This window comes from Anoplopoma fimbria, chromosome 22, assembly GCF_027596085.1.
Source record: "Anoplopoma fimbria isolate UVic2021 breed Golden Eagle Sablefish chromosome 22, Afim_UVic_2022, whole genome shotgun sequence".
NCBI lineage: Eukaryota > Metazoa > Chordata > Actinopteri > Perciformes > Anoplopomatidae > Anoplopoma > Anoplopoma fimbria.
Window position 1 is genome coordinate 5139260 of NC_072470.1, and position 17875 is coordinate 5157134.

General features: G+C 39.3%; 2 protein-coding genes across 3 annotated transcripts; both read right to left on the reverse strand.

Annotated features, from left to right (window-relative positions):
• Positions 1 to 173: 173 nt before the first annotated feature.
• LOC129111678 (cystathionine beta-synthase-like) lies at positions 174 to 9606 on the reverse strand. 2 transcript variants are annotated; one of them, XM_054623720.1, is made up of 15 exons: positions 9502 to 9606; positions 6531 to 6822; positions 6164 to 6270; positions 5849 to 5983; positions 5656 to 5735; positions 4890 to 5094; positions 4647 to 4738; positions 4418 to 4543; positions 4232 to 4316; positions 4030 to 4135; positions 3114 to 3191; positions 2884 to 3018; positions 2662 to 2770; positions 2071 to 2155; positions 174 to 1009 (listed from the first exon to the last, which is right to left on the reverse strand). In XM_054623720.1, the coding sequence occupies exons 2-15, from the start codon at positions 6812 to 6814 to the stop codon at positions 876 to 878; spliced, it is 1761 nt and encodes a 586-aa protein (XP_054479695.1). In that variant the 5' UTR covers positions 6815 to 6822; positions 9502 to 9606; the 3' UTR covers positions 174 to 875. The 2 variants fall into 2 exon arrangements, with proteins under 2 accessions (XP_054479695.1, XP_054479696.1); XM_054623721.1 differs by lacking the exon at positions 9502 to 9606 and adding an exon at positions 9246 to 9407.
• An 866-nt stretch (positions 9607 to 10472) lies between these two features.
• Positions 10473 to 17132, reverse strand: LOC129111764 (splicing factor U2AF 35 kDa subunit-like). The gene is made up of 8 exons (XM_054623850.1): positions 17032 to 17132; positions 15866 to 15953; positions 15543 to 15609; positions 13410 to 13459; positions 12406 to 12504; positions 11935 to 12068; positions 10991 to 11083; positions 10473 to 10918 (listed from the first exon to the last, which is right to left on the reverse strand). The coding sequence occupies exons 1-8, from the start codon at positions 17073 to 17075 to the stop codon at positions 10807 to 10809; spliced, it is 687 nt and encodes a 228-aa protein (XP_054479825.1). The 5' UTR covers positions 17076 to 17132; the 3' UTR covers positions 10473 to 10806.
• Positions 17133 to 17875: the final 743 nt, after the last annotated feature.

Sequence of the window (17875 nt, forward strand, 5' to 3'; positions counted from 1 at the left end):
GCGCCACAAACCACATGGCAAACACAAACACAGCGCGTTAATGACTTTTTCATTATATTATTATAATAATATGATAATAATTATAATAATATGATAATAATTATGATATTTACAATTTTAATGTAAAATAATTAATAATAATAAAATAAAAATAAATAAATAAATGTCTGAAGTCCAAGTCAAAGAATTCCTTTAAACTTTATTTAATCATACACATTCATTGAGGAAAAATTGATGCAATACAAAACAGTTCAGACACATTTGGATTAAATAGTCAAGGCGACTTTACAGTTACATCGCATGCGCTGTCGATAAAGGAAAGGGAAGGGAAAGAACACCATTATTATTACCATCCGGTTGTTTTCATGTTTTTGTGTGCATACACAAATGAAAAGGCAACCAACACAGCAGCACTTGAAAGTTAATACATATATACAGCAGCTATCTACTAGTGTATTCTTTAAATGAATGTGGCTCTTATACTATTCTGTCATTTATTGGATGTTTGATAGATACAAAAAGGTCAAAGCGAAACAATCTTTTCAGACAAATAAATCAGACTTTCTACAAGTTACAAATTTCAAAAGATTTGCTTTGAGCACTACAACCACATATAATAAGAAATGATCAACTGTTTAAAATAATAAGTTCCCCAATAAGAAGTTGACATAGTGGCATAATATTTTTTGCTTAAAAGCGCTTAATACTAAAGTTAAAAAAATAACAAAAATGAATCAGATTTTCTTCTTTTAAATAGCTAACCTCAAATCAAAAAACCTTCACAAGATTATTTGCCACGTCTAAGACACATCTACCAAACTTTTCATTATGTTTGTTATGTAAGCGTGAGAAATGTACAAGTGGTTAACATCGGTTTAGTTCAGCTCGTCGGTGGACTCCGACATGGATCGCTCTCTCCTTTCCCGGCCTGTGACAAAGTTGAGCAGGTCGACGGCCGTCACCACCCCGAAAACCATCTGCTTCAGACACGGAGAGCCGTCCGTCAAGTCTGATAAAAGAACAGCATGGAAGAGGGAGTGATGAAGATGATAAAGATATATATATATAGTATAATAGCAAGAGAGTTGCAAGGAACTCCTACCCTGCTTGAAGAGTTGTTACCTTCTGTTTCCAAAATCTTTATGTGACTTTTATTAAAACGAAAACATTCTTTTTAAAGTGGTGCCACTAATTCAATATCTAAAAATGTGGGCTCATAAAATGTGTATACAGTAGAAGCCATTTCACAATATGGAAATGTTAGTTTGTGTGCAGCTCTGATCATCTCCCCTGGCACTTATTATTATTATTATTATAACACAGCCGCTGAAAAGGAGTGGAAATGCTTGTAAATCCTGCAGATTGAAAATTGACTCAGTGAATACATATGTTTGCTTATTTCCTATTTACACCTACAATCAATAAAAAATGAACAACAAAAGTAACAACCTTTAATTAAAGTCTTCTATCATCATTATGTAACTATCTGGAGATCTCCTTTTCTGAATGATAACAGGATGGGTTATGACTCTGGACAAAAATTTCACAAAAAGCAGAGGTGTGCTTTTTTTGTTGCAGACTACTTCGACGGGGCATGGTTTTCCAAAACCCATTTTTCTGTTTTAGATGCTGGCTCCGCAGCTGGACTTTGATACTCATGTATCAGAGAGGAATGATAAGTGACAAGTCGACCCACTGAGAACAATGTTATCATAAAAATGGTGTGGAAGAATCCCTCAAATCCTCAAATTTGCAAACAAAGTCAAATTGTTTCGGATACAGACTCGGTTGGTTGTCGGAATGTGAATGTTAGCTACAAATTAGATAAATAAGATGCTTTTTATCTGAGTGTTTAGAATGATACTGATTTAATTTTATTCAACACTTTCACACGCTTTGCACTGCTTTCTGCATCAGTGTTTTTCCCCCACACTACCACTGGGGGGAGACAAAGTTAGACATTTTGGACGCACATTTAGTTTAAAAGATTTTTGGGCATAAGACGAAAGCGCTCAAAGCTAATGTAAATGAGAGCATTAGAATGAAGAAAGTGTGTGAAAATGTACTTACATTGGATCTGTTCATGTACCACCAGTGCAAAGTGGTCAGTCTCCAGAATGCGGGATAACTTTCCCAAATTATCATTCAGACGGATCTAAGAAGGAAAAAAGAGCAATGACTTAATGAGGACAGTGAAGAAAACGAGAAATATTTGTATGCAAACGAAAGCAACTTGTGATAAAGTGGCATGGGATGTATCGGATCAGTAAGAAATGGGCCAACAATTTATTTCTGGTACTTTCACTGATGGGAAAATTCTCCTGGATTAGTCAACATAAAACAGTTTTCTCTCACAACTAATTTTTCATTACAGTTGCTTATCTGAATGGAATTATAGCCACCTGGTTTTACAGTCTGTTTTGGAACAACTCCAGTCAAAACAAAATATTGGACTTTGTCTATTAGACTTGATAAAATCCCATTAGTCAGTCCGACTTAAAGCCTTTTCACCTGGAGACTCTCCCCTTAACTGGTTTGTCTCATTGGCTGCTGCTGTCAGCGAATCAGAATAAAGAATTTAGTCACGAATTTCAGCGTTTGAGTAATTTTAGAAACATAACGACAGAATCCCGAACAGAGATGTACAAGTTGATGTCTGACCTGTTTGAACTGCTTGTAGAGCACTTTGCTGACGGGGTCGGACACCTTGATCTTTCCTGCAAGAATACAGGCCAGCATGTTCCCTAAAGTCACCATGCCCAGGATTAACCTGTAAACACACAAACACACACACACAGGTTGAAGTTAAAGCTTTTGCAGAGCTGCAGTAAAACACAGAATTTCAGGTTGACAGTTGTCTAGTTTCTATTTCTGGAATCTCACCCAGCCTCATCCACCACGGGCGCCTGGTCGAAGCCCTTCTCCTTCAGGATTTTGATGGTCCTCTGGCATGTGACCGTGGGCTGCACGGTGAGTGGGGCGGACAGGTTCAAAGCCTGCAGCTTCAGGTTCCACCACCTGATGGACGGAGAGGAAATGGGAGGGTCTTGGGTGAACACACATGGAGGAGGTTTGCACAAGAGGAGAACACAGCCTTTAATCACACACACACACAGGGTTTTTTCACCATGAGGTCCTCCTCACTCAGGAAGCCCTTCTGGACCATCCACTTGTCACTCAGGAACTTCGACCTAGAGGGGAAAAAACAACAGTATTAGCTTTATCTGTGTTACCACCTTAATTAAGCTAAAGATAAGCTGATCAAATTACTTTGAGTGGCCACAAGGGGGAGCTAGAAGTATCTAAAGAATATATTTGTTCCAGTTTTGAACCATCTGTTCCCTACAAAACAAATCCCGCAATTTTAATGTTTGATAATCACTTTTGAACTCATTGATTTATTTGACCATCAACACAATTTGTTGCACACATTAATAGGAAAAATATTTACAGGAAAGTGTTTTCTCCAAAGAAAGATGCTCTGTTTCTGCTAGATGCGTAGGATATGGTTGCGGGATATGTTACAAATTTCCAACCTGGAACTGTCAGCCTAACAACCAGCGAGTGCTGATATATTCGCTCGCCTCACATTCCATTTTTTTTTTATCAAATGCAATCATGGAACAGCTTTAAAGACTGAACACTACTTTAAAAAGAGTCTGATGATGAAGGAAGCTTTGAACGAACAGTTGACAATAACATAATCTATCTATGCTATTAAATGACCAGGGTACACAGCTGCACATACAGTTTTGGTTATAAGTTATTATTTATGAATCGACGCTTTTTTTAGGAATACAATTATTGTGTAAACCAAAATAATATCATAAACCGATATAAAACAGAGGCTTGTTCTGAGTTTGTTTCTTCTTCCTGCTTCCTAGATGTTGGTTCTGCTTTTACCGTGAACATTTGTACAATTATGTAAATATATGTAAAAGCCTTATTTAAAACCGAAGATTATTATTCAAAGTTTTTGACATTACAGAAATAGACCGTGTGGCTATTTGACAACGGGGGGGTTCTCACATGTAGTTGCGGACGGAGTCTGGCAGGATGACCACACAGCGCTGACCCTCCTTCAGCTCTTTGGCGAGATTTACTGCAGCTGCCATGGCCGTCCCAGAGCTGCCACCTGTTACCGAAAAGAGCAAAAGGTGAGCGGACCTCATAACCTCACTGGCTCACCAAAGCGTCTGGTGTTTATGCAAGTTGTAACCTGAGCACTTACCACACAGCAGACCCTCCTCTCTCATCAGCATGCGAGACATGTTGAAGGACTCCTCATCATCTGACTTGTACCAGGTATCAATTACCTGAAAAAAAAGATACATATTACATTAGTAGGTTTAGAGTCATGTAAACAAAAGAAAAAGGGAGGTATATAAATAAAAAAAAATAAGCTCCTGTAACTCACTGATCTGTCGAGCACGGTTGGGATGAAGTCGTACCCGATGCCCTCCACCTCGTACTGGGTCTTATCGGTCTTGTTGAGCTCCTCGGGCTCCGCCAGGATGGAGCCTTCGGGATCAACACCAACAATCTGCGGACAGCACAAACCATTCATAAACAACAAGTAGCTCAACAGACAGACAGCTATACAATGATAGAAACCAGTGATATTTGACTATTTTGCCACAACTTACTTTGATGTTGGGGCATCTTTCTTTAAGTTTGCGGGCGATTCCTGTGATTGTCCCCCCTGTTCCTGCTCCTGCAACCAGCATGTCCAGTTTACCTTTAAGGAGGGGAGGAGTTAAGAGAACATTCAGGTTTACTCGGCTGATTAAAATATACTTCCAGAGAGGCAACAAACAAAAAAATAGACAAGATATAAACAATCTTCAAGGTTTTATGATTTCAGTGTGGTGGGTAAAAGATGTTCGTACCATCACACTGCTCCAGGATCTCCTCAGCCGTGGTGTCGTAGTGAGCCAGAGGATTGCTGGGGTTACGGTACTGGTCCAGGATGTGAGAGTTGGGGATCTCATTTTTGAGGCGCCATGCGACGCCGACGTGAGACTCTGGTGAATCGAAGCGAGCGCTGGTGGGTGTGCGGACGATCTCGGCGCCAAGAGCTCTCAAGACGTCCACCTGTATAGAAAAATAAACGGAAAAATCTGAGCATATACCACGTGCTATACATATATTAAAACATTTATAGTAAAATGAAGTTTTTGTACATATTACTTTTAATTTTATTGCAAAATAATACCATTCTGACCAAATAAGACACTTAATGCAGAGAATGGTTTGTCAATTTTTTGTCTCCTTAGGATTATCTGCTTAAGCATGATGTGCACTTATATGTATATATTACATTATATATTATAATTGAGCTACCTCAATTTAGATATCAAGATTTTAAAACTACAGGCATGCTTCACTATGAAGGTTTAAAACAAGAAACAAAATGACGCAATGTTGCAAAAATGACAAAAACAAAAGTAACACCTTTTTCTACCACCGTTAACCAGAATTTGGGGACGCGAACAAACCACATTAAACATCTGCGGTTGCGTACTATGAGTCACCAGTGAATAAGATCTAATAATGTGCCAGTTTCGGGGGCATCATGAGTCCGCATTTAGCAGTAGTAAGGACTAGGTTAACAGGAAAGAACACAAAAGTAGTTTCACTATGACAGAAACTCACCTTCTCCATGCTCATTTTTTCCGGCATGACAATGATGCAACGGTAGCCTTTCACAGCTGCAGCCAGGGCCAAACCAATACCTAAAACACACACACACACAGAAGTTTTACAACACTGCTGCTCTCAACTAATTAATATTCCACTCTAACCTGTAAATACCTTCCCCCCCATAGCAACACATGCAGATAATTACCAGTGTTTCCAGAGGTGGGCTCTATGATAGTGTCTCCAGGCTTGAGGAGCCCAGCTCTCTCGGCGTCCTCCACCATCCGCAGGCTGATCCTGTCCTTCACACTCCCGCCGGCATTGAAGTACTCACACTTGGCCACTACGAACACAACGGAAAGATTTATTACACTGAATGAAATGATTCATTCAACCCTGAAGCGCCTTCCATTAGTTTTATAATCTTGTTTTCTCACCCCACTACTTTCATGTTTGCACAGTGCCAATGAGCAAACAGTCACACCTACTGTCTGATGGAACAACGTGTCTGGACTTGACTCACATAATTCGCACTTGAGTCCAAACACTTTGGGGATCTTGTTGATGCGAACCAGGGGAGTGTCACCGATCCTGTGCAGGATGTTTGGAAGAATGGTTGGAGCGACGGCTCTGGGGGGAGAAAGCGGGGGAGAAGAATATATTTAGAGGCACTGCAAAGACTTAACATCACACAAACATTCAACTCAACCTGTTTTCCTACCGCCCCCACAGGTCTCAGGTTATAACACCAGTTTTTTTTTGCTATGAGCCCCTCCCCATGAGTTTGGAGAAACGGAATGTCACGGGTTGAAACAAAGTTACACACGCACAATAACAACTGTCAACGGTCAAGCAAACATTTTAGGTGCATTTTGAAACATCACGCTGACCTTGGGACTTGTGCGTGAGGGGACTCGGCTTTCGAGGCTCCAAGGCTCCATGTGCAGCGACTGGGGAGGTCGGGCCGGATCCATGTCCTTTCAGAAGCAACGTTCTTTGTGTTGATCTGAATGGTTCCGTTGGGATCTTCGGCGTCCACCGCCGGCAGCTTGTCAACCCCGTTCGAGCCCTCCCGGAGTTTGCCCTCTCCGTTGGTGTGGCTGAGCAGCTTTCCAGCATGGGGGCACACGGGGGGCTTGACGGTGGTCTCTTTGGATGAGGGGACTGACGGCATGGCTTACCCTGGACAAAGCAGAGGAAATAGGTTTATGTCATCACTTTTATGTAAGTTCAAATACTGTGGGGGGGTTGCTGCTTACATGTGCTATCACATGTAAGCAGCAACCCGGTGAAAAACAAACACAGAACCACTCCTTTCTTCCATTAACGCTGAGTCACACCAGCACCAATGAATAAAGCTTCATCATGCTTAACCAGGCGCTTTGGCGGCTTCCTCCCCTTTTTACACCCTTTGCTCTCCCACACACATATGAGTTACATTTTTAGCTAAATTAGTCAGATAGATTCTGATTTCATCAGCATTATCGGAAAAAACAGAACCAAAAGTAGTTGAAAGTCCCAGATGTTTGGCTGATTAAACTTTTGCTAATATTGCATCATCCATTCAATGTATAAAACAGATCAGTGAAAGAATTCATGTGTTTATCCACCTCACATTAACTTTGTGTTTGTGAATGAAAACCTCAACTGACTTAATTACCGGCCATTACTAGTTGTAAAATGTTGTAAAAGTCACAAATGTGTAACTAAATGTTAAACTGTATCTTAAAAAGGGAAATCATTCAGAGTGGACTGGAGTGGAGCTGGAAAGCTGTCCTTTGACAGGAAATAAATCTGCAACTATTTTTGTAGCTGATTAATAGTTTAAATAATTTATTGAGCAGAAATGCAAACAACATCACAGGTGCGGCTTCTAAATTGTGAGGATGTATTAGTTGATTTTGGTCACTTTAGGCTTAATAAAACGTGGTGGGCTTTTCTTTTTTAACTTATCTGGCATTTTACTGAAGAAACGATTAATTGACAAGATATTCTGCAGGGTATTAGTTAATGAATATCTATAATATCTATAAGCCCTTACACATTTTGACATAGATGCTTTCTAAATGTATTAATATGTGCATTAGGTTTGTCCACTGTCCGGTTGAAAAGGCAGCAGATGAACCTTCACTAATACACCGTGCACACAGTGAGGCCGGCTGTTAAAAGCCCTCTTTGGCCGAGTTTAGACGACAAAACTCACACTGAAAAAACGACATATTCTTAAGCAAACAGCTCTGCGTGAGATAAAACTGCCCTGAGACATGCTGCTTTAGGAGTTAGTGAAGCACTATTAAATGCAATGTTAATTAAACCATGACTCCTCCTAAAAAAAACTGTTAAACTTGCTTTCATCAGATCCCACATGATAACCATCAATCCACAAAATGAAAAAGCCACCAAGATACGTTACTTCACTTCTTTAGATCAGATCTCTGCAGCTACTAGACGTCTTACTGCTAGTTAAAGTGGGAAAGAGTAGGTGGTATCCGGTGGCCTTGCTGGGTTCAATGAGGGCAATTCGATCCTCCAGTCAGACCACATGCGGCACTGAGCCCAGGCTGCATAGCAGAAAAGACTTGCAGGGGATTTAATGAGGATAAGCTTCATTTTTTTGTTTAATAAGTTACGCTTAAACCAAGAATCAAATCCTCAAATACCTACCAGGCTGAAGGAATACAGAGCTGAAATCACCTGATCCGAGCCTGGCAGCGTCAAACCCAATGTAATTTAAAACCCCCTGTAACATTCTCACACTATCAGACTTGGTTATCTGCTTATGTTTTAGCATTTCTAATCCCCGTTGGTATGTTCGGTGCCCTCAAAGCATAGTGAATACTGCAGCAGTAGATTTAAAGGCAATTTAAAAATGCCAGCAACAAAGTATCAGCTGATCAAAAGCACAAAAAGAGCAGACTATAGATATTCACTCAGCCATAACAAAATGGGAGGACAAATGTGAGCAGCAGGAATGCTGGCAGTAAAGAAAAACACAATGTAAATCAGCAGGAATCATACACCTGGAAACCCTCCACCATATGGTCAGGAGCTCACACTGAAGTGACCAGGTATCATTAATCACTATCATTAAATGTGACAGCTGTCAGAATGAGGAAACAAAGTCTGGTCACTGATTAATACCCTATAACAAAAAGGAAAAATGATTAGTCATGACCTATTTAGATTTCTTCTTATGATATTGTACATTTACTAGGCTCACTAAAGGTCAACAAAACAGACAGCCCTACATGCAAAGTAAAGAATCGTATGGTACAGCAATTTAAAAGGCAAAATGACAACAATTCACTGGCTCCAGCTGATCAAATATAAAGTATTTCTTCGTTTTCTGCAATAATAACCAACATGTATTTGGAATATGGACCGCTGATTAGACACAATGACCAGAGGATCAATCGCTTTATCGATAAAAAATAAGGGTCACATTGACAGTATGATGCAGCCATATCATATATATATATATAACAAGCACGACAGCCCATTGCATAAAAGGCAGAAATACAACAATATTTAAAAGGCAGCTGTTTAATAAATAAAAAAATACAAATTGAATAGAGAGAATATATAAGATATAAAAGAAGCCTTACTGTGAACGATGCAGCACAGACACACAAACGGAACCGTAAGAATTGAAGGACAATAATTTCACACAAATAACATAAATCTAAAAGAAAAGAAACTAAATTGGCTGACAAATGGTGCCACAAAGAAAAAGGGTAAACTGCGCAGATGCGAGGTTGCATCAGCATTCACAGCACGTCACACTGCACATGATTTATTGATTTAGTATTTTTTTTTTTTCCCCAGTATACATTTCCAGCTACTCTTTAATCCCCCACTCACCTTAGGATTCAATAACGCCTGTTATATAGAAACAATGTATCACCGACAGCAGCCTGGACAACAATGAGGAATGAGCAGCTCCAGACAAAGACACGTGGACAGACCGAGGGGAGGAGCTTAAAGTTTTATGGACGCCTCTGATTGGCTGCCGTGGGGGCGTCTTGTTTGGTCTGCTCGGCCAATCAGAGCAGAGATTTCTCAATAAGGGTTTGGGGGAAACGCTGTTAAAGTTACCAGCACCATCTGTTTACCTTTTATTGCTGTGTACTTTTGACGCATGTGAAATTCTTGAGCACTTCTCATGTGTACACGTGTTGTGGCAAAAATATTAATGTATGAATATAATGTAAAAGGTTGTTGTTTTTTTGGCAAAGTTTGCAAATTTAAACCAGGGTTTTGGTGAACTAAAGTTATTGTTTTAATCTGCTTAAATGATTAAATATCTGTGTTTTAAAAATGACTTTTGTTATTCAATTGTTCTGGACCAAATATATTTTTTTTCTTAATTTCTCCATTAACACTTCACTAAATAACCCAATTAGTTCAATATTTTTTAAAACATTTAAACCATCTTTAACAGACTCTGAACTGGTAGTAGGGAAAAGGCATGGACTACTGGCTGATCGAGCATTAGCTAATGTTGCATCATTCATGTAATAAAACAAAAGAACAAGTTGACATGTAAGCATGATAGTTAGCAATGTACGAGTTGACACATTTGCATCCATCTATTATGAATGTCATGATTTATCTTGCATTTGAAATGTTTATGAATATTTATATTGTGATTCAAAAATGACTCATTGATCTGCCGTTACCAGTGGAACCAGTTTAAAGACAGCAAATTACCATCATCAGTATATTTCAATACAAATGTCTTTCCAAAAACAGGATTAGATAATTAAATAATCAACTGGATGGATCGAAAGTCTGGCAGATTACATTATATATATCTATATATATATATACACATTTGTGAGACAACACATCTTTAAAGCACATGGTTTGGAAAGGCCTTAACTAATTTTATCATTTCAGTATACCAATAATCAGCCCTCTCCTTATATAAATGTCTCTCCATAAGAAATAACCTCATGTTCATACAAACAAGCAATGCAAGTGCAGAATTACAAATCTGTTTTATTGAGAAAGCAACACAAGCTTGTCTTAAAAAAAGGGAATAAAAGAAAAACACTTCCAACGATTCACCGATAAAGAAAATAACTTTTGCATCACTGCTGGGGTTAAGAGGGAGGGACTTGTTTGGAGGGACTTGTTTGGACATTGGGTCGGTCTTGGCTTCTTTCAGAACCTTCCAGAGCGCTCTCGGTCCCTCGACCTTCTCGGCCTTTCGCGTTCCCGCCTTCGGTCCCTCGAGCGGGAGCGTCTTTCCCGGGAGCGCGAGCCGGAGCGGTTCCTGGTGGGAAAATATGAATTCAAAAATCCTAATTGATCCAATACGAATGTTTAGATTTCAATAGCTCTGTACCTTTTCCTGCGGCGGCCGTACAACTCCCTTCGAAGTTCCCGCGATATTGGTTTCAAATGCATGAAGTTGCAGAAGCCACCTCGGGTACACTCTCTGAAGGAAAACAGCACATGAAGGGTTAAGAGTTGCTTGGCTTGCATTTGTTGGAGCACTGCCACTAGGAATAGTTGGCGCTCACTAACACATGCCGAGGAGAAAGCCAGACCACCAAGTAGAACATATGTTCTTTACCCCCCCTCCACACACACACCAGTCTCTCCTATCACTTGAGAGCAAACAGCCCACCGATCCAATGGAAAAACACTGAGGGACTCATAAAGGAGAGCAGCGCAATTTCCTCCCACTGTGCAAGGACAAAGTTTATCTTTGCATTCAACAATGTGTCGATTCGCTCAGTGCCCATGCAGCTGTCGTGTTTTCAGAGCTGAAGTGCACGTGCAGTCTTATCTAGTCGTTTGCAGGGACTGATTCACCTGCCGGAGGTCCTCGGGGCAGAAATAAGACTCTGGGAACCTGTACCTGTACCTGGTTATTTGATTAAACAGACACTTTAAGGAGAGAGCCTCTTAATTAAGCCCTTATCATGTCAGTTGATATCCCAAATAGCTGCATCCAGGAAAGCTTCATCTTGATTGTGTAACTGCTGGGCTCATTTTCTTCCTACCGCAACATCTTGCTGCTAACACTTCCTTCCTTAATTCTGATGCCCTTATCTACACTCTTAATAAAATAAAACAAAAAGCTGGCTTTCAGCTGGGCTCATGAAACAGATTTGTAGTTATAAGAGTTATTATTCAGTTAGTGTTTAGGACTGTGTATGTAAGGTTGTGTAAGGTTTACAATCAATGCAGCAATTCGCGTCACATTCGTTGTAATTAAAAAAAGATTTATTACATTTAAGCAAATTTAAGAGGGCATATCAATGTTGACCAGGTGTCACTCACCCCATTTCATACTGGCGGCAGCAAGCTTCCCTAAAGTCAGTGACGGGGGAGAGCTCTGCGTGGATGGGTTGGGCGTTGAACCAGCGATTATTCAGGTCCATGACTGCTTTCTCTGCATCCTCCTCACGACGAAACTACGCACACAGAGGGCACACACACTTAGGATAGCAAAAGACAGCTTAGGATAACTGACATTTTTGGCAACTAATGTGAGAAAATTAAGTAAACAACAACACCGCATTTAGAAAAATGAATAGATTGTCAAATGACTTAAGCAAAAGAAAAAGTGGTCACTTAAAATGTGTCAGTATTTGGCATAATATCATGATAGAAGCACCTTCTAGTTCCAAATAAATTGACCCACATCTTTATAACATTTTTAATTCAGTCTTTTTAATCACACCATTTCATATCAATCTCATTTGCATTAGCTCCACCTCCCTCGTGAATACATTTAGTCAGATTACATACCTTAACGTACACATTGCCGACAAGGTGGTCCCCCAAGTTATCGCACACGTTCATCTCCTCCACCTCGCCGTACTTCTCCTCCATCTCTGTGAAGACCTCCTGTATCGCAAATAAGAGGGGAAAAGAGCAATTAACCTCTCCTTATCGCTTAGTTTTTAATCATATATTAACATTTGACACCGTTAACAAGATAATTGTCCGTTTAACACCTTGGCGAACCAATTTCCTGGCGGGAAACCATGTAGGTGTTTAGTTATAAGTCACGAATCGAAGATAAATAGTATTTCAGTGCCAGAAGTTCACACTTGTGAAACACATTGTGAGTAATAATGTTATGTCAGTTAAGCAACACCCACCTTATTCAAATATTCTTTTATATTGGAGTGAGAGTTTTATTATATGTTGTTTAGTGGTTATATTTCGACATGAATTGTACGTTTGTCTGTTTATTGATCACATTTATTTTCAATTCAAAAGCAGCTGAGAAATGTTAACAGACAACCCTCTGTCATCTCATGTCAACATGAATATGTGGAGTTTAAGGTTTGTATGTCCAAAGATTAACTAGAAATAGAAAGAAATCACATATTCAGGACAGATAAATAAGGTCACAATTAAAAAGGTAGACTCTATTTGTGTTCTTTTCCGGGGGATTCGAATGAAAAAGGATCACTCAGCAATCATAAGCAGTAACACAGGTTACCAAAGTAAGCTAATAAATACGATTATGAATAATATTAGGAAACGCCACAGGGAAGCCTGTAAAGCCTGTAAAAATAAAGAGTAAACTGAATAAAATGTGATGTAATCTCTCATGTGTGAAAGCAGATGTTGCATATTCCTCCTGTGTAAATATTAGCTCCTGAATGACTGAATACATTTTGGCAATGCCATTTGCTCCTTTGAGCCACAGTGTGCTACAAAAAGGCAGATAATCCAGTTTTCCCATCACATTGTGCAACATGTCGAACGAGGACCAGACGACGGCACAAAAGGTCACTAACCTCAAAGAACTCATCGTAGTGCTCCTGCATTTCCACATCGCTGACGGCACCTACAAAAGGTCAAAAAGGGGACAGTCAAGGCAACGCCAGATGGACAAAGAAAATGGTAAAAGACAGTCTTCAAAATGGGCCGTGTAGTTTTTAAACAAACAAATCTTAACTGTAGCAACAAAAACATGTTACGTTTTGCTATAATAGTCACACCCTGTAAACATAAATCGAAAAAGGTGACAAGTCTGTATGTTATATGTTACTCTCTCCCAAACTATTTCACAGAAGCAAAGTAAAAACTAGAGCTGACCCTGTTTTTTTCTCCTGGTTATCGGGGTTTCACTTTCTAATGATTTGCCAATGTTTCACCTTCTTTACAAATCTTTTTGTGTAACTATGTGTACATCATGTGCAGAGGGGCCATGACGTAATACCACAGAACGTATTTTTTACTATTCAACTACTTCACGACAGCACTTGGCTGTAACATGAAGGATAGTTTTTCTAAGTTGAGGACAGCACTAGTAGAAACCTGCTTCAATGAATCAGAAGCAAAAAAATTGTGTCAGTATGAAACTGTTAAGTGTGAAGCAAAGAACAGAGAAACAGTTAATTATTGTTTTTGAGTCTAACACATCTGTTCCACATCAGCAAAATGAAAGACCTGATTCCAAAGCTGTGCACATATTTTCACACGAAATACTAAGGTAGATCGAGTTAAACTAGAACAGCACGTGGCCCGTTATTCTATCTCCAGGAAATGTTGGGTTAAGACATCTCCAGAGGATATGTTCCTACACTAAGCCAAATTTCTGTGGGGAGGTGTGATACAGTAAATTAAGTGCAGTCAGTGCTGGAGGGTCCTGCAGATGAAGGGAGAACTTACAGTGTAAACCATCAGCAGACTGGGCAGAGTTTTGAAGGTTATGAAGGTAAATGTTCAAGAGGGAAATGGTCTGAAATACAAAACGTAAACTTCTGTGACATAAATCAACCAAAATAAAGAGCTGAGGAGGAAAAATATTTGATTAGATTTCTGACTGTAAATTGCGGCCCTTAGGTATTAGGTGTTGTCAGTTCTGGGTCTTAATTATGTGATGGATAAAACTGCATTGAAAATCTCAGAAATGGCCACTCTGTTACTATTATTAATGTTGGAAGAGAAGCTTATTGCCTGCAACCCTCACCGTTTAACATTTTGAGATATTTTTTCTCCTTTCCCTTTACTTTTAGTGTTTGCTTTGTTTTAAATTTGTATCATCATTTACTGCTCCAATACAACCTTGCAAAACACATCTGTTAGCTAATCATTCACAATTATGGACCACTTTTACTAGCTGATAAATTAGTCTATAAGATTGTTTGTCGATATAATTAAGCATTGCATGGAAGTGAATGATCACAAGTGGTATCCTTTTATTTTTTTTTAATTGTCCTGAATTGTGTCTAATGCACACAACCACATCTGCATGCAACATTCAAGATATGAATGCAATAAAGTACTCCAAACTAAAGAATAATATGTATTGTCCTTCAAATAGTCCACAGGTAGTGGGTATATTTCAAAATCAAATTTAACCAAGAGGTTATTTAAAGTCAAGCCTATTGTCAGAGTAAGAGTGCTGATAAAGGACATTTTACCAGGTCAACAGTTATATGTGATGATGAAGTTACAAATGTGTCTGATATTAATGGCAAAGTGAATGTAATGCTTTAAAATCCACTGGATGTATAATTGAAATATGTGGCCCAGAGGAAAACACACAAGTCATTTACACTTACCTGTATGAGAGACACTGCTTCAGCTCTGCAACACTGGGGCTCAACATATTTACTGCAAACACAGTTCTAGGTATTCTACCATCACCAGCACAGTCTGTAAGTACCGTTTGTGTTTTGTCGTGAATACTCAGCCTCACAAGGTTGAAAAACAGATCATAGGCAGGTGGTTGTGCTCTCTGTTGGTATTAGGTAATGCCTGACGAATAACTAAATATTTGGTTTGGGATACTTGGGAGATAATAGGGTCACAACCAGGTCTCCAGTAAACAGGGCTGAAGCAGTACCTAACATCTGTTGTTATATGTGAGCAAAAGTTTTAGGTATCACAAAGGGAGGTTGCTGACAATTTTTTTTACTTACAGCGTGAAGCGTCGGCCGTCTGTGCGCTGTTCTGGGGATTACGGTAGATGTTCTGTATCAAGATGGTCTGCAGGAGAAAGAGCAATTAAAGCATGTGATCAGACAGGCTGCTATGATGAATGTTTAGTTTTGTGCTATTTCTGATCATCAACCTCTTATCAACTTGTAAAAAAAACACTTGAGATGCACACAAAATCCTAAGAAGAAAGTCATGATTGTGTCTGGTCCATATATGAATGGCTGAATGAGAGGGAAAATGATAAAGCACTAGATAAATACAGCAAACACTATTCTCTGAAAAAACACTTTGACGGGATCCTCACCTGGCTGAAGGTTGGTTTGTTGTGCAATCTCGAGCAGCGGTCTCCATGTCTGCAAGCCCCGATCTTAAAATAAAAGGAACAATTGACCCTGGAAAAAAAAGGAGAAGCGGCATCAAAGTTAGATCTTACTCTTGATTCATTTTGTAGAGGATAAATGTCTCAAAATCGTAGTTTCTGTCAACAAATACCATGAAATATTGAAAAGCAAAAATGTCTTCCCCAGCTTATCTGTCCATAGTAACAAGACATAAACATATCCTTTCTTGTTAAACACACTGTAGTGTTGCTTATAAGAGTATTGTGAGTACAGTGAATTTGTTAGGAACTACTTTCTGCTGTGGATTATGTGAATTTATCACACTGATGTGATTTGTTTGAGTCCCCTACTTAGTATTAGAACTAGACAATATCAACTAGTTATGTTATGGTAGTTAAGTCAATCAATACAGTCTTTTATTGATTATGAGATCAGACCATTTCCAGCTAATTAGGCCTTACCTGTTTGTTTAATAACCTCATGCTATGCTTTGAATGTTTATGCATGTAGTAACAAATCATTAAACACTTTGTCAAATGACACATATTGGTGCAAACCCCCAACACACACACACACACACACACACACACACACACACACACACAGACAGACAGACAGACACACACACACACACACACACACACACACACACACAGACAGACACACAGACACACACAGACACACACACACACATAGATAGACACACACACACACACACAGACACACACACACACACACACACACACACACACACAGATACACACACACACACACACACACACACACAGATAGACACACACACACACAGATACACACACACACACACACACACACACACACACACACACACACACACACACACACACACACACACACACACACACACACACACACACACACACACACACACACACACACACACACACACAGGTTAGCCTCCCTCAGTTTCATTCAATGTGCTAGCTAGCAGTTAGCTTCCTGCTGCTAATGTAAGCTTGATTGTGACGTTTAGCAGCGCTGCGGCGACAAACTGAGCCCAACTGGTGATGAAGAGGCACGTCTGCAAACATACTTTTTATAAAATGCATCGTTTGTGCGACCAAAACAATAAATATGACATGAAACTTACTTGTCTTTCTCTGTGCCGAAAATGGATGCCAGATACTCCGCCATCTTCGGCTGGTTGGAGACGCAGGGGTCTACGTCATTACGTAAAAATACCGCGCCTGCGCAGTAGCTACCACCCTCTGACCTGCACTTACCCTGCACGCCACACATTGGCGCTGTTGTCCTAGAAAAGCTATAGTCATTTTTCAACAACGATGATTTTCTTATTATCTTAAATAACCCTACTTGTCTCACAATATATAAATACAGGTCTTCAATTTTTATGTTTATAATTATATATACATCCATTTGTTCCTCTGAGGTGTGCAGAACAACAAGTGTAAACCAAGTTCATCAAGTACTATTTAAGAACAGGTGTGAGGTAGCCTACTTGTTTTAGACCACCTTTTTTCCCCCCTTATACAATATGATGCATTGATATAGATGATATACTTAGGGTGCAAAGTAGGTAGGCCTATCATAGCTAAATGCATCAGTGACAATACTCCAAAAGGTATATTTATATGGGTTATATAATACTATACTACCTTATTCTGAGTACTTTTACTTTCACTATCCTGACCACATGTTGCCGATAAATAAAATAGTATTTCACAGTGAGTTTTTCTTATGTTTGCTTTATAATAATAATAATAATAATAATACTTTAATTTTATATAGCGCTTTTCTAGGTACTCAAAGATGCTTTACATAGGGCGACGACAAACAAAACAAAAAAGAACACAAAGGAGCAAACAAAACAAACAAACAGAACATTTTAGTAAAAAAGAAAACTGGAGAAGCTGTGCGGAATGAGTCATGTAGTGGAGGGTAGGCTTTGGTAAAAGATCTGATTACGTCTCTAA